The sequence below is a fragment of the Antedon mediterranea genome, chromosome 3 (genome assembly GCF_964355755.1).
Source record: "Antedon mediterranea chromosome 3, ecAntMedi1.1, whole genome shotgun sequence".
NCBI classification, from domain to species: Eukaryota; Metazoa; Echinodermata; class Crinoidea; order Comatulida; family Antedonidae; genus Antedon; species Antedon mediterranea.
In genome coordinates, this window is record NC_092672.1 from 15,992,118 (window position 1) to 16,009,140 (window position 17,023).

Genomic DNA, 17,023 nt, shown 5'->3' on the forward strand with positions numbered 1-17,023 from the left:
TATATTATAGGAATGTTCTATAAGTTGAAAATGTTCAACAAAAATTGTGGAATTGTAGATGCTGATAATTTAATGTTGGGTAAGGTTGTTCTAACAGCATTTTTTTTTTGCCGTCGAAATGGCGGTTTACCACAACATCATCTGCAGTTTCAAGGCCCTTTCTACAGCAATTGCCGTCGATCTTCATATTATTATTAGATATTATTGTATTGAACTCTGTAATGTGTGGTGTGATATTGTCAGTACAAGGGTCCGTTAAATGAGCGTTTAACGAATATAAAAACGATCTGTTAGGTCGGCGTTTAACGGACGAAAACAATGGACGTTGTTCTTCCGTTGTACGCGTTAGATAGTAAATTCAATTTCATTGTACAGTATTAACCATGATACGCTCTGCTGAGTACAGACCGCCCAACTCATTAACGTTTTGCATATTATTAACGCATTTAAAAGTCTATTAACGGAGTAAAAAACATTTGGGCATGCTCCCTAAAATATATAACAATCTAGGAGAACTAGTGAGGTCCTCCTCCCATTTCAAAGTTTCCCTTTGCAAGTCACCCCAACATATTTAGCCCTTTTAAAACTCTCCTTATAGGCTAGGCAATCTATAAAAAAAAAACAGCCTAAAGTGAAACAAATTGCAAACAGAGATTTTTCTTTTTTAAATGGTTATATGTAATTAGGAGATCAAAATTTGAGCATCACACCTGTCACTCATCCCGATGATATGCAAATTAGCTTAAATATGCAAATTAGCTTAAATATGCAAATTAGGATGAAATTACAGGGTTACCATATCTCAAAAACTACTAGTCCGAGAGAGTTTATTTTTTCCCTGATTTATTCAAAATGTATATATTTATATATACTCTAATGAAACATTTTACGAAAAAATGACCAGAAGTACAACATTTGACCTTCGACCCCATTTCTCAATGTTTGCATACACAATGTTATTGTTACTAAAATGTCTGTAGAGACTTTATTTTGCCCTCAAATGACCCAGACATAGGTTCCTAATAGCCAGCATAGGACCAACTTTGTAATTCCCAAAATCACACTTTTGTCACATACCTCGAAAGTATGCAAATTAGTAGTACAATTTAAATAAAATATGCAAATAAGGGGGAAAATTACCGTTGTCCTATATCTCGAAAACCACTAATGCTAGAGAGTAGATTTTTTCACAGCCGTATTCAGAATCTACATATTTCTATTTGCTCCAAAGAAACATTTTACAAAAAATTGACAGGAAGTACGACATTTGACCCTCGACTCCATTTCTCAATATTGCATATATATAATGAAACTAAAATGTCTGTAGAGACTTTGTTTTACTCTCAAATGACTCCGATACAGGAAAAAATTGTTGGAATAATGACATTTGACCCATTTGAGCCTATTTCTCAATATTTTCATATAATGCAACTAATAAAATGTCTGTACAGACTTCGTTTTTGCCTCAAATGACTCAGATAAAGGTTTTCTATAGCCAGCATAGTAAAAAGTTTGCAGGATGCTCAATTGGACAAAATTTTTATTGGTGAACTGAATGTGTTGAGTATTTTGCCGATTTGGCTTTCCATCATTTTTACATTTTAATTAAGTACTTCATTCATTTTACCAGATAAGCCATTAGAAGAATATCGTAGACAACTTGGTAGTTATGGAGTAAGCAGTGATCTAGCAACAAGGTCAGTTGCAAGTTTATCTGGAGGCCAAAAGAGTAGAGTTGCTTTTGCTGCCATGTCAATGAACAGGTATTCTTTATATTTCGTAGTTTGTGGTATACTTGCTTTTAGCAATTGAGTTGATATTTTTAATAGAAGAAGAAACTATTTATGTGGCTACAGGTTGTCTGTTTCGACTTCAATGTAATTTGTCTGTGATTTGTTTGTGCTGTATATATTCCATGAAAATATGAACACCATCAACATCAAGGTATCTTTACTATTGATCAATTCAAGATACTGGAACTAGGTGCTTATTTGAGGCAAATCCTTCAATTGTGATAACATTTTAAAGCACAGTTATTCATTGGGGTATTCAAAAAAATTAAAATGGAAGGATTTCTCCAAAATTTGGCCAGGAGAAAGCAGCCATTTTGGATTTAAAAAGAAGCCCATCTTGAAATCAAGCACACTGGGCAAAATAGTATGAGCTTCTTTTCGAGAAACAAGGTGATTTAATGCCAGATAACTTGATGCAAATATAATGTAGGATCAAGTTTATATCTTAAATTCATTTTACAGTTTGTGTTTTGATCACGAATATGTAAAAATGGCAGGTAACGTCTAAAAAAAAACTTTCCAAAAGTAATCTCAAAAAGAATTCTATCTCGAAAAGAAGCACATCTTTAAAACTAGATTTGAACTCATCACCCTTACGAGTTCAGGTTATCCGTGCGGAAACGCAACATGCTCATACATTGAAATGTAAATGCCGATCCTATGACATGAATAAAATATGTTTCAGTTCTGAATTGTACCTATTTTGTATCGTAAAGCATAACAGTATTTACAGAATACACTGTATATTGTAATTGTAGTTTTGTGTCAGGGAGTTGAGTAATTAGATGTTTTGCCCTACTCTGACGTAATGTGTACTTTATACCAGGGAGTTGACAACTCCCTGTTTATACTAAGTACATTTGAGAATACTTGCGAAAAAATTCCCAAGTAGTTCTTGCGAATTCCTTTAAAACTAATTAAAAGCTACCTTTTCAATCATGTTCAGTTTACTTCCTTAAATAATTTTAACTCTTCCTATTCCTGTTTAACCTGGTCCACTTCTATTCTTGATTTTGGTTAACGATATACCAAACAGCTCTAAATTACTAAATTTTATCTTATTTGCTGACGACACAAATAATTTTTTCTCTCATCCTAAATTAAATACCTTGTTTAAAATTGTTAATGATGAGTTACTTAAAGTTTCAAATTGGCTCAAGCATAATAAATTTACTCTTAATACATCCAAAACGAACTATATAATATTTTCTAAACGTAAAATTTCATAATTCTTTAAATGAACAAATATACATTGATAATAAAATGATCGAACAAGTTAATGAAACACAATTTTTAGGGAACGTAAAATCAGGGTATAGTGGGGAACCTAATGTAATTCCGTGAGATTTTAATGCTCAAGTTGAGTTCTTGGCAGTTTTGGAATCCTTGGGACCAGCAGAATTCATTGCAACTGGGGGCCAATTTTTCCCGACCCAATTTTGGCCGCCATCTTGGATTTCAAAATGGCCCCCATTTTTTACTCAAAACTGATAGTAGCTCCTATTATAAACCACGTACGAACGTAATTTGTGTGATAAATCTTACAATATGATGATAAATCAGTCCAATGGTACAATTTATAATAATAGCATATGGCAGCCATATTGAATTCCAAGATGGCCACCATTAAAAACGTATATAATGTATGAATTTTATAGTCAAGGTCCTCGTGTATTTCCGTAGGATTTTAATGCCCAAAGTGAAATTTCACTATTTTTTAATATGGTGGTAGGATACCAAAAATGCTAGGTAACCAATTTTCACGATCCCGTAACCATGGTAACAGCCCCAAGATCAAAATGGCGCCCAATTGGCCCTATCTCCGTATCCCTTTGGTCTATCAACAATATATTGGTATTAAAATACTCGGAGCGTATATATTTATATTCATTGTAATGGAACATTTTGACGAAATGTAATAGGAAATGCTATTTTTCTGCACTATTGACCTTTGACCTTGACTTGCATTGTATCTAAAAAACGGCTGGTCATTGAAATTTAAAAATGGTCTCAAATTGCTGAGACCATACATATTTATATTTATTGTAATGCAACATTTTGTTAGAAAATGACCGTAAAGTTATTGACCTTTGACCTAATAAACATGAACTTGATATATACAATAATCGGCAATTTAAACAATGGGTTTATACATATTATTATCATTTGAATATCTAATTTCTAATTCACATACTTAGTTTTTATATATTTATAAATATTAATCAATCAATACCATGCATTTATTGTGTCAGCATCCTCGTCCCATTCTTTCCATTAAGACAGTCAAAGGAGTGAGTGTGGTTGATTCTTAAACTTTGTACCTTTCCATTTTATTTCCTAATGCTTGTTTTTCTTGAAACAATTTCATATATATAGGTTTCTTATACATTGAACTGCTGCCGGCCATACATTATTACGTGTTCGTAGATGATAATTTGATTGCTTGGTTCAGTTGCTTGATTAGACGTTCCTTGGGGTTGCTTCTTTGATGTGTCGATATAAGAAGTAATCTTCCAATGCTAACATTGACTGCCATTTTGTAGTTATATCGTCAAGCCAAGGAATCGGTTTAGATTAGATAGAGTGAGATTGTTAGAAGTGACCAAGAGGTTTTGGATGTTTACAGCATTTTATGTTCCCTTCAAGCTACTAAATGTGTTTAGTTTCATTTTTTCAAGGAGACCACAACCAGACTTTGCTCACAAACTTCAAAAAGCTTTAACTCTTTTTTTATCATCTCTGTTTAATTAAGATATATTTCTTGACTTCATTTGAAATTATTACTAAGACAATGTTTAAAAAAAGTGTTGATTTTGTTATGAATGTATTTGGATAAAATCTTGAAGGATTTGTGTGTTTTGTGTTAAAGAGTGAGTTCGATGGGAAATCCAGTTCGATTTCCTCATTTTGAGTAATGCCGCCAACAAGACCACCAACACATTTTAACTATGTTCCTTCTGTTCTTCTAGAGCCTGATCCGGGAAAAGAGAACTATTTAAATACAGATTTTTTTTCTTTACATTCAAATTAATTACATTCTTTTATTCTCTGTTACTTAGTAATCTACATCAAGCCAAGCTGGTTCATTATGTGAATTAGAAATTAGCTATTCAAATGATAATAATATGTATAAATCCATTGTTTAATACCTACCACAAATAATTGCCGATTATTGTATACATCAAGTTCATGTTTATTAGGTCAAAGGTCAATAACTTTACTTCCGGTCATTTTCTAACAAAATGTTGCATTACAATAAATATGAATATGTATGGTCTCAGCAATTTGAGACCATTTTTAAATTTCAATGACCAGCCGTTTTTTAGATACAATGCAAGTCAAGGTCAAAGGTCAATAGTGCAGAAAAATAGCATTTCCTATTACATTTCGTCAAAATGTTCCATTACATTGAATATAAATATATACGCTCCGAGTATTTTGATACCAATATCTTGTTGATAGACCAAAGGGATACGGAGATAGGGCCAATTGGGAGCCATTTTGATCTTGGGGCTGTTACCATGGTTACGGCATCGTGAAAATTGGTTACCTAGCATTTTTGGTATCCTACCACCATATTAAAGAAGTGAAATCTTACTTTGGGCATTAAAATCCTACGGAAATACACGAGGACTCTGACTATAAAATGCATACATTATATACGTTTTTAATGGCGGCCATCTTGGAATTCAATATGGCTGCCATATGCTATTATTATAAATTGTACCATTGGACTGATTTATCAAAATATTGTAAGATTTATCACACAAATTACGTTCGTACGTGTTAAAATAGGAGCTACTATCAGTTTTGAGTAAAAAATGGGGGCCATTTTGAAATCCAAGATGGCGGCCAAAATAGGGTCGGGAAAAATTGGCCCCCTGTTGCAATGAATTATGCTGGTCCCAAGGATTCCAAAACTGCCAAGAACTCAACTTGAGCATTAAAATCTCACGGAACTGATTTTTGGAACATTAGGTTCCCCACTAGTACGTAAAACAAAGGTTCTACTGTACATATAGGCTCTTCAAAAACTGGACTTCTATAACGTTAAAGGTTATTATATGATAAAATTGGATCTAAATTTTAATTTAGTGACAGAAAAAACATTTAGCATGAAATTAAGGGTGTTGCCTAGGCAACTGGGGCAACCCCCCTGCGTCCGCCCATGCTTACCCATCCCATGCGAATTAGTATATAACCATATTAAAGCCGACAAAGACCATTCGGAGCACGGGTCACTACTAGTTATTATTTATTTTTGCTGGTATTTTTCGGCAATCATGTAGCGTATAGTAGGATTGGCTGTACATACTTTATTGACCTTTATTAACTGAATATTCAAAAGATTTACAGAATGCAAAGCCATGATACCAAACACATGTGATCAGCATTAATGCTGTTGAAATGACAGCTATCTTAAAATGTGTGTTTGTCGTCATTTTTATGAGGCTTTTTCAGAGTTTCTCGCAATTTTTTCCAATGAACTACCTTCAAACTATAAATTATTATCAGTTATTAGATATTAATATTATAACAGTTTATGGGAAAATCTGAAAATCGATATTTTTTCTGTTCAATGGTAAACCTGGCATTCAGGGCTTGTTTTCACGAAACTGGCACGTGCGACAAGATAGCGGTTTTTTACCACGACACGCCTCATTTGCGGAAACATTTTTTACTCAAATGTGCATCATTGTAGGATCGTTTTTACAGATTATTTCAATTTCAGCCTACTACAATTAAATATGTAAAGTGGCTATATATTGAAAACATATTATGTTAGAAAACCTGTAGGTTTTTGGTTAAAGACAATTTGCACATTTAAAGTAAAGTAATGATAGTGTTTACATTTAACAGCACATTAGTGGATTATGAGTTTTTACATATTTTCACATTTGAGGGTGCATGTTTGCACACGTGCAGTAGTTTGCATATTTGAGAGCAAATGTTTTCACAAATGTGACTTTTTGCACATTTCACGGCTCAGGTGTACCATATTATCATCATCATCATAATTATTATCAATTATCATAATCATATCATATAAGAAAGTAAATGTACATACATCTTTTTATTTTATATAATGATATTAATTTTTGCTTCTTTTTTCAGACCAAATTTTTATATTCTTGATGAACCCACAAATCATTTGGATATAGAGACCGTTGAAGCATTGGGAAAAGCTCTAACAGACTTCAAGGTAATAGACATGTCTAACCCAAGAAAACTGCTGTTTTTTCCTGTCAAGGTTTTTCATCCTAACATTATACTTTATGAAATAAGCTTGGGGGCCATCCTGATTTTTGCCCCAAATCCAAGATGGCGGCCAAAATCCAAAATGGCTGCTAATTATTTATAATGCCCTTTCCAAACTTTTTAGACTGGATATGTTATCCTAAGAATATTACATTTAAACTAGACATGAAACTCGTCACTTTGACGAGTTAGTTATCCGCACGACAGACGCCACGTGCACGTCATACGTTAAAAACTATAATAAGAGGTGGTCCTGTATTTAAAAAAAAACAAATATTGATCCACTACAACTTGAATCACAAGGAGTTATCCGCTACTAAGCGGCATTATGACCTGAACTGAAGAATATGATATGTTGTTATTGCTGAATTCTATTAATTTGATTCATATACACAGTATAATCTGTATCCATATCACATACAGTGTAGAATAGGTGAAATTACGGGACCTGCTATTTATTGCAATTTTTGACATGTTGACGGTTTTAAAATGGAACGCGAAGGTAGCAATTTTGGAAGGAAATTATCTCAGCAACAACATATTAACGTGTAGAAGAAATTTAAATACGTGAAATATTAATGCGCGCTCTTTTAAATGTAATGAATTATGACGCAAAAGATGAAAATATGACTTTTTATTTAACTGGCCATATGATGATGTCACAACATCCGATTGGCAAAATTTTCACATGATTTTGTATCTACAATCCAATAGCTTCCAGAAAACGTTTTAATCGTGATTATCTCATTTTATTCTTACGAGCTATAACAGATTAAAATTTACTGTAAAGATGAAATTAATGCCACACGTAATATAAATTTTTGGGCATGATGACGTCAAAAAATTAAAATATTTTTAACTCATGCGAAAGATAGTTGATTGACCTAGACAATATTAAAATCGGGGTGAAAATGGATAAGTGGAGATGCGCTCTTTTAAATGTTATGACCTATTACGAAAGACAAAAAAATCCTAAATTTTATATTCGCGTGGCCATACGATGACGTCACAATGTTCGGTTAGCCATATTAATACATTATTCGATATCTACAACTCATCAACTTCCAGAATATGTAATAAAAACAACTTTCACTGTTTAGTTTAGAAACTACGACTGTTTAAAAAAAGGCATAATTTTGACGAATTTTTGAACTTTTTCATCAAAAACGCGCGCAAATTGTTCAGTTCGAAGTGCTTGTATGACGTGATTTTAAGTCAAAATTGTTTAAAAGTTGGTAAAACTACTTAAAAAAGGCTAGAAAAACATAAATCACGCGAAGGAAATATGTTCTTAACGCTACATGAGCACTGCGCACGTAAAAATTTGCGGACGCGCGGAAATTTTTGACATGCTCAAAATGTCATGATCAACGTATAAAGTTGATTAGAAATTAATTTTGCGCATTTTGGAATTCGCGCGTAACTTCTTGTAAAACACGCCATTTTTAGTTAACTAAAAGTTTGCCCTTGATATGACTTAAATTTTCATAAAGGGTAAAAAAAAAATTATGCTTGGTTTTTAAGCTATGATCAATCATTAAAAATCATAAAATCGCGCGTAAGTCACGTTGCGCAACTCTGACGTCATTCAAAATAGGAGGTGCACAACTTCACGTAAATGCCCACATGTTGTCAAAGTTATGAAATATTATGTTTACACATTTTAGAGATACGTGACCCACAAAAAAACGGGAAAGAAAGAAGAATAATACAGAAAAACTAGATTTGAACTCGTCACTTTGACGAGTTCGGGTTATCCGCGCAACCGCAACATGCACAAACTTAACCATATGAACCTCGACAATTATTATTCCATCCTATGACATGAAATAAATATGTTTACAGTGCTGAATTGTACCTATTTTGTAGCATACATCATATTACAGTATTTACAGAATACGCTGTATTTGTTATATACAGTGTAGCATAGACGATATTACGAGACCCATCTTTGAAATCCAATTATTAACACGATGACGTCATCAAATCGATGTATAAAGATAACAATTTTAGAAGATAATTATCTAAATAATTACATTAATACAAATTTTAAGAAATTTAAATCCGTAAAATATAGATGCGCGCTCTTTTAAATGTGATGAACTATGACGCAAAATATGAAAATACGACTTTTTGTATTCAACTGGCCATATGATGACGTCACAACATCTGATTGGCAAAATATTCACATGAATCTGTATCTACAATCCAATAGCTTCCAGAAAACGTTTTAATCATGATGATCACTTTTTATTCTGACGAGCTATAACAGATTGAAATTTACTGTAAAGATGAAAATAGGTGACCCACGTTATTTACATTTTTAGACATGATGACGTAATAAAAATTAAAATATTTTTAACTCATGCGAAAGATAGTTGATTGACCTAGACAGTATTAAAATATCTGAGGAAATGGAATACGTATAAGCGATATGCGCTCTATTTAATGTAATGAGCAATAGCGAAACAGTCAAAAATCCAATATTTTACATTCGTGTGGCCATACGATGACGTCATAACATCCGAGGGGTAAAGATTCTGCATGAATTCATATCTATAACATATCTGCTTACATATTAAATTAAAAAAATTGGGGGTAACGGTTGATCCTGAGGAGCTATAATAGATTCAAAGTAGGCATAATTTTGACAATATTTTGTCACTTTTGCAACTAAAACGCACGCAAATTGTCTAAATCAACGTGTTCGTATGACGTCATTTTAATTTGAAATGATGTAAATCTTTTTTAAAATGACTAATAAAGGCTGTAAAATCATAATTCAAGAAAAAAACACATGATTTTCATGCTCCATGCGCACCTTACGCGTAATTTTTTTCGCGCGCGTGGGAATTTTTGACATGCTAAAAATGTCATGATCAGCGTAGAAAGTTGATTAGAAATTAATTTTGCGCATTTTTAAATTTTAAATGCGCGTGCGCGCGTAACTTCTTGTGAAACGTGTCATTTTTAATCCATAGAAAGTTTGCCCTTGATATGACTTAAATTTTCACCAAGTGTCAATACAAAACGACTTTTGGTTTATAATCTATGACCAATCATTGAAATTCATAAAATCGCGCGTAACTTACGCTGCGCAACTCGAACGTCATATAACGAAGTTTCTTGCACATCTACAGCTACAGGTCAATCTTTTGACAAAGTTATACAATCTTATGTTGACATGGATGAGAGATATGCGACGCACAAAAATCCGGGAAAGAAAGAAGAATAACAAAGAAGATGAAAAAAAAGATATTTACAATCACAAGGGTTATCCGCAACTTAAAGTTGCGGATAACCAACTAGATTTGAACTCGTCACTTTGACGAGTTCGGGTTGTGTAACTTCTTGTAAAACATGCCATTTTTAATCCATAGAAAGTTTGCCTTTGATATGACTTAAATATTCACCAAATGTCAATACAAAATGACTTTTATTTTTTTTCCTATGATCAATCACTGAAATTCATAAAATCGTGCGTAAGTCACTTTGCGCAACTCTGACGTCATTCAAAATATGGAGGTGCACAACTTCAGATAAATGTCCATATAATGACAAAGTTATACAAAATATATTCACAAGCAATAGGGGATATGCTGCTCACAAAAATCAGGGAAAGAAAGAAGAACAAAGATGATGAAAAAAAAAGATATTTACAATCACATGGGTTATCCTGCAACTAAGTTGCGGATAACCAAAAAAAATATTGATCCACTACAATAACAAGGCGTTATCCGCTCTACCAAGTGGATAACTAATGAGTATGTCACTAGCGACTCAAAATATGGATGCTATGATTCAAGATGACTGCCAATTTTAGAGTGGATATGTCATCCTCAGTACATCTATTAATTAAGTATGGGACTTATTATGGCTACCAAAATTCAAAATGGTTGTCAAATTTATCTAAACTGTATTTACTAGATGGTTCGCTCGCGTACCATCTAGGTCGTGCCCATAGATGGTTCTCGAATACACTGTAATTTCAGTGTAAAAAAACCTGCCGATTTCAAATGACTATAATAATACATTGTTGTTTACAGAAACGAATAGGCCTAGACACAATGATTTATGTAGTCAACCAAAATTAGCACCCTGGAAATTACTTCCGAAAGACATACTTGTCACAAAATGTGTCAAAATTTTGGATTTGGACTCATTTAAACAGACCCAATTTGTGTTTTGTATGTAACATTAGGGTGGAGGGATGTCATATAGTTGATTCAAATAGTACATGTAACGATAAACCACTAAGACGTTTATATTTGTTGTAATTATTAATTATTACAAACGTTGAGAAGTAACTGTCAGTAAATAAAGTTTATTTGTATATTATGTGTTTATAATCTTTACAGTAGCGGCTACAAACACTCACAATAAGGAATATTTTTGGTTAAATACCCATTTACAGTATTGTATAGCAGTTCAATACTATTTATGTTTATTCTCTAAGGGGCCCATAAATTTACCTCCATGGTTAAACCAAATAATTTGAAATGTTCCATTCATCGAAAATAAATACACTTGTGTAAACGTATATTAAATCTATCAAAATAGTATTTTTTAGAGAAAATCGGCCTGTCGTCAACATTATGATGCTGTACTCAAGCTGTTTAACCGGTTTTCAGCTATTAAAAACAATTATCGTAAGAGGAGATAGGAAAATGCGAAGCATCCTTGCATTATTGTGTGCAGGTATTTTTTAAGATTGACATCCATTAGACAGTGTATACCACGATCGAAAAACACCCCTATTTGGGGCAAATCATTATATATAGATGTGTATTAAATGCTTTATTTCCAAACTTTTTAGACTGGATTCATCCTAAGAATGTTACCTATAAACGGGTATGTCACTTGTGAATAAAAATTTAAGATGGCCACCATAATTCAAGGTGGCCACCATAATTCAAGATGACTATAAATTGTATTTATAATAGGGAGGTTTTGCAACGTAACGAAAACGTATACGTCACACACACGTCACACACACGTCACCAAATTGTTTTCGTATATCGAGAGTATAAGGGTGCCGTTTCTATGTTGTTTTGAATACAAAACAAAAAGTTTATAACCTTTGAAATACTAACATAATTCAATTTTAAAATAATGTTATTTAATGCTCTAATCAGAGTTCATTATTGTGTAACTCAGGGATGTCACCAGCTTTTTGGAGTGCCGGTCGCTAAAATAACCCCCCCGGGGGGGGGGGGGTTGTCGTTATTTTAGCGAAACATAAAGAATTATGAAAATAAATAACAACAAATTGCGTCAGGTCTAGGCCTAACCTTGTACCACCGGGGAGTCGCCGTTATTATTCGCGAAAACAAAAAAACGCTTACGAAATGAATAGCAATAGATCGCGTCAGGCTTAGGCCTAGCCTTGTAGACACTACGACCACTAGGCCTAGCCAAGGCTTAGATAGATGCCCCAAAATCTGAATTCCACAAAAACTGGCGCTTCCTTATTTAGGCCTAATCCCCAATCAAATACTGTAGATAAATTATTAGCCTAGACCTTACTACTTGTTGCTCGATATAATGTTCGTGTTCTTTTGCGCGAGAGTTTTTGAGCGTATTCGTGAATTCCGGATTTTTTGTTTCACAACTGTGCGGCAAGCATGTAGTGCATGGCCGGCAAGAACAGACACGTGTTTATGGGTTAACTGAAGTTCAGCAACCTGAAGTTATCCCAGGGACGTGTAATTATTGTACCATGCTCGGCGATCATAAACGAACGAACTTGCCCGGTCTCACTGCTGAACCATGCGCATGTTTTTTTATTTTTTTTAAATAATAGTTCGTAGAGTACAAAAATGTAAAACTACCTAGTAACATAATATAATTAAAGCAGGGTGACAAAACATTCAGCAATTAAAAATGATTTTGTTTAGGTCTATGTAGTTGTACATTTTTTTAATTACTGCGTACTTGTTTGTATTTTTAATCTGTGCAAAATAAAACGCTTGAATGGTCGCTATGTGAACTTTAAACTTGTACACTGTGCTGCGTAGCACGTTGTTCGCCATGACTCACAAGCTGTAACAATGAATACCAGGGCAGAGGAGTAGGCCTGGTATTGTGTTACAAATAAAGTAACGTACGTAACCACGGAAACATTTGCTGTAGTCTTTGTCTTATCTACAGTATATGAGGCTAGCTTGTCTGTTATTAACGATGTGCTAGGTAAAATGTTTTAGTACGAATTTTAGTTAGGCCTAGGCCTAATATAAATATCGTAATTATTAATAAATAATAGTGGTGGTCGGCAGCCTGTGAATCCTGGTCGGAAATGTTGAGTGCTGGTCGGGGCCGACCAGCGCCGACCAGCGTGGTGACATCCCTGGTAACTGTAAGTGAAAGTTTACTTGTTATGATTTCACATTTTATTTGATTGATTTGATTACACATTGACCCCTAAGTTTATTTTGCTCCTCTGGGACCTAAAAAGCATATTTCACATAATAAACCCTAACTTTTTTTCTAGACACAGACATTAAACAAATTAAAAAAGAAAAATAATGCCAAGGACATTTTCTTTTCAAATATGTTATCAAATTTGTGTTATAACTTATTTTGGCGGCGTATGGATTATGCAAATTTTAGAAATATTTTAGGAAAATTATTATTTATCTTTGACCAAATGCAAATAAAATACTAAATAATTCATATTTAAATCATCTCTTCATCAGAACCTATTTCTTCTCTTCAAAATAAGACCAAACTTGACCATTATGAATGACCGGTTTTACATGGAATTATGACGATTTAGACATTGTAACTGATAAATAATGTTTATTTTTTGTACATTTATTATATACAAGCTTCAAAATAGTGATTAATACAAATAAAGATGGATTTTAGATGATTTTACGTTGTATGTTTAGGCCTAGATTCATTCAACACACCTGTCGCGTTTCGAACAGCGTGCTTCGAAAAACAGTTATATTTTCGAATTTTTTTAAAACTAACTTCAACAATTGTTTTTATATATTTAGAAGCATATTTAAAAAAAAAAAGTTTTTGTCTGATTCATGCACATCGAACTGCGCATGTAAATTTGTTTTACTTTTAATTTGTTTATAATGACCTTGACTTTTAACCTTATGAGCGCTTTTTTGGAGAATTTTCAAAATGGCAGCCAAAACAAAAAGATGGTCTGTATCTTGGTAACCGGTAGTAAAAAGTTCATTTTAGTGCCAAATTGCTCAGAACATATACCGTATATTTTGGTGTATAAGTCGCACTTTTGACACGCAAATTTGACCTCTAAATTAAGGGTGCGTCTTATACACCGAACATAAATGCCTCACCACACAGAGTGTACATATCGTCACCTTGTTGGCTAGGCCTAAGTAGGCTAGGCCTAGCTACAGTGTACTAACGTAACGGCAACCTGCTTCAGCCTAGTTTTCAAGGCATTTTAGCGTGATGTTATACTAAATATGATGAAAAGATTTGCTTATTATGGAGCTGTTTTGTTTTGTTTTTGTTTTGTTTTGTTTTGTTTTGTTTTTGTCATATCATTGTTATCATATTTCATCAAGTCAAAGGCAACATAATCTACTGTATTTATTAACTATCATTCTAATGATCATTTTTTTTTAAATCACAATAATTAATATAATAGTTCTATATAAGAATAAATACAAAAAATAATGATTTCATCAAAAAACATAAGGCTTGCTGGATTATAATCTATATGAATTTACGTAAGGGAAAAATTCATGCGTTATTTCTAGAATGTTTACTCAATGGTATATAAAGTTGGTTCGTACTTTCGGTACTGATTTTAACCACCTGAAGTAACCCTGTTTACTAATTAAATTGAGTTTGATAATTAGGTATTGACAATTAAAACAAATTTAGGTTCAACGATTTGCCCCAAATAGGGGTGTTTTCCGGTCGTGGTATACACTGTCTAATGGATGTCCATCTTGAAAAATACACGCACACAATAATACAAGGATGCTTCGCATTTTCCTATTTCCTCCTACAATAATTGTTGTTAATAGCTAAAAACCAGTTGAACAGCTTGAGTACAGACTCATAATGTTGAAGACATTTTAAAAGAAAATCGGCCTATTTTGATAGATTTAATATACGTTTTTACAAATGTATTGATTTGCGATAAATGGAACATTCCAATCTCTCTTCCACAAGCGTCTATTCCCTCAGGCATCATAATAACACAAAGGCAAGTTTAAGTACACTCATAACAGGAATTCGATCCATTTTTTTTCAATCTGTGCTGCAGAGGTTGGATATAGATATTTTAAAAAACAGATAATAAGCTAGCGTTATCAGTTGCCAGTTATATATGTACAATCAACATTATTACTGTAGTTAAACCACCATTCAAACCACCACCCTCCCCTCAATGGCATGAGTAGCATTGTTCGTAGAGGATAGGCCTACAGTACGAAGGATCACATGACCTGAACGCAGGACAACTTTGGTGGGAGGAACCAACTTATGTAAGAATTGGCTCTAAGAAACAATTGAAAACCATTAGGCCTACTAATTAAGTTGAGTTACATAATTATGTATTGACAAAAATATAAACGTCGTAGTGGGTTAAAATACATGTACTGTACAATTTCAATCAACAGTGACAGTTTCAACAAAGTATTAAATCACAATGTTTCACTGTGTTTAGTGGTATATTATTATATCTCGTTACTGAATGGATAAAGAATATATTTAAAAATTGCACCCATTCTCTTCCCCATACCTCAACCCTAATGTTACATATAAAACACAAATTAAGTTTGCTTAAATTTGACTCAAACAATTGGTCTCATTTTATGACAAGTTTCTCTTTCGGAAGTAATTCCCAGTGTGCTAATATTAGTTGAGTACATAAATTACCGTGTCTATTTATTCATTCCTGTAAACGACATGTATTATTGTCCTGCGGTACGTATTTGAAATCGCCAGTTATTTAACGCTGAAATTACTATGTATTCTAGAACCATCCGAAGGTCGTGCTCGCATATCATCTAGTCTAAATAAATAATCAATTAGTCTAGGCTTACATATAGACTCACTAGGCACACCATCCCTGGGAAAAATGAATGAAGCAAATACAAAGTGGATACCTTTCCTGGGCCTAAGCAAATGGTTAGTTACACTAGGTTCAGGGTGTAGTTATAGTATATTTTCAAACATTGTCTAAAGGTTTAATGCAAATACACATCATCTTGAATTAACTTTAACTTCAAATAACTTTTTAAAATAATATTGTACCAATAATTACAAATATTTGATGTGGCTATGCACAGTAAGGTAATCAAAAGTATAGAGACCCATAGTGACAATGTGCAACTTAAATGATAGGAAATGAATACAACAAAAAACATTTATATTTGTCTGTTAACCACCAGGACTGTCACTTTAGTTTATTTATTTCACCGAATTTACTTCCGAAACACTATATCTATATGACTAGGTGTAAATTTTAGACGTGGCTTACATTTTAATACTTACAATAGACTTAGGTCAACATGCATTATATGCCAGTCCGTCACATCAGATATACATATAGATAGATATACAGGAGCAGTTATCAAAAAGAAGGAAAAAGTCCTATAATCAACAATCTGTATTTTTTGCAGAGAAGATACACATCAAAAGCTTCATGAATACTCAAAGGTATCACTAACAAAAACTCTTAGAAAAATGGCGGACAGAAATGAATGATTTTTATCCGTTCTTGCAAATATTTGCGACTTTGTGACTTAGACCACAAAGTTGTAAAATAACTCAAAACAAAGCTTTTTTTTCAATCAACTTTCAACAATCCAGTAAGCACTTTAAACAACAGCTTCACAATAACTTTTACAATCAAATATCCAACAACCTTACAATAGTTTCGTTCTTTATACTTCTTATTCTATTGGATTACAGTTTCTATTAATAGCACTTCTGGAATGTTCCTGATTGTTCTTATTAATTATACATGGTTT

General features: G+C 33.1%; 1 protein-coding gene across 2 annotated transcripts in view; it reads left to right on the plus strand.

The window, feature by feature from the left end:
• Positions 1–17,023, plus strand: part of LOC140044961 (ATP-binding cassette sub-family F member 3-like) — a 106,850-nt gene that overhangs the window by 83,494 nt on the left and 6,333 nt on the right. For both annotated transcript variants that reach the window (XM_072089686.1, XM_072089685.1), the window contains exons 17-18: positions 1,631–1,763; positions 6,909–6,996. In XM_072089686.1, the coding sequence (XP_071945787.1) occupies positions 1,631–1,763; positions 6,909–6,996 (221 nt within the window). The remainder of the gene's footprint in view (positions 1–1,630; positions 1,764–6,908; positions 6,997–17,023) is intronic.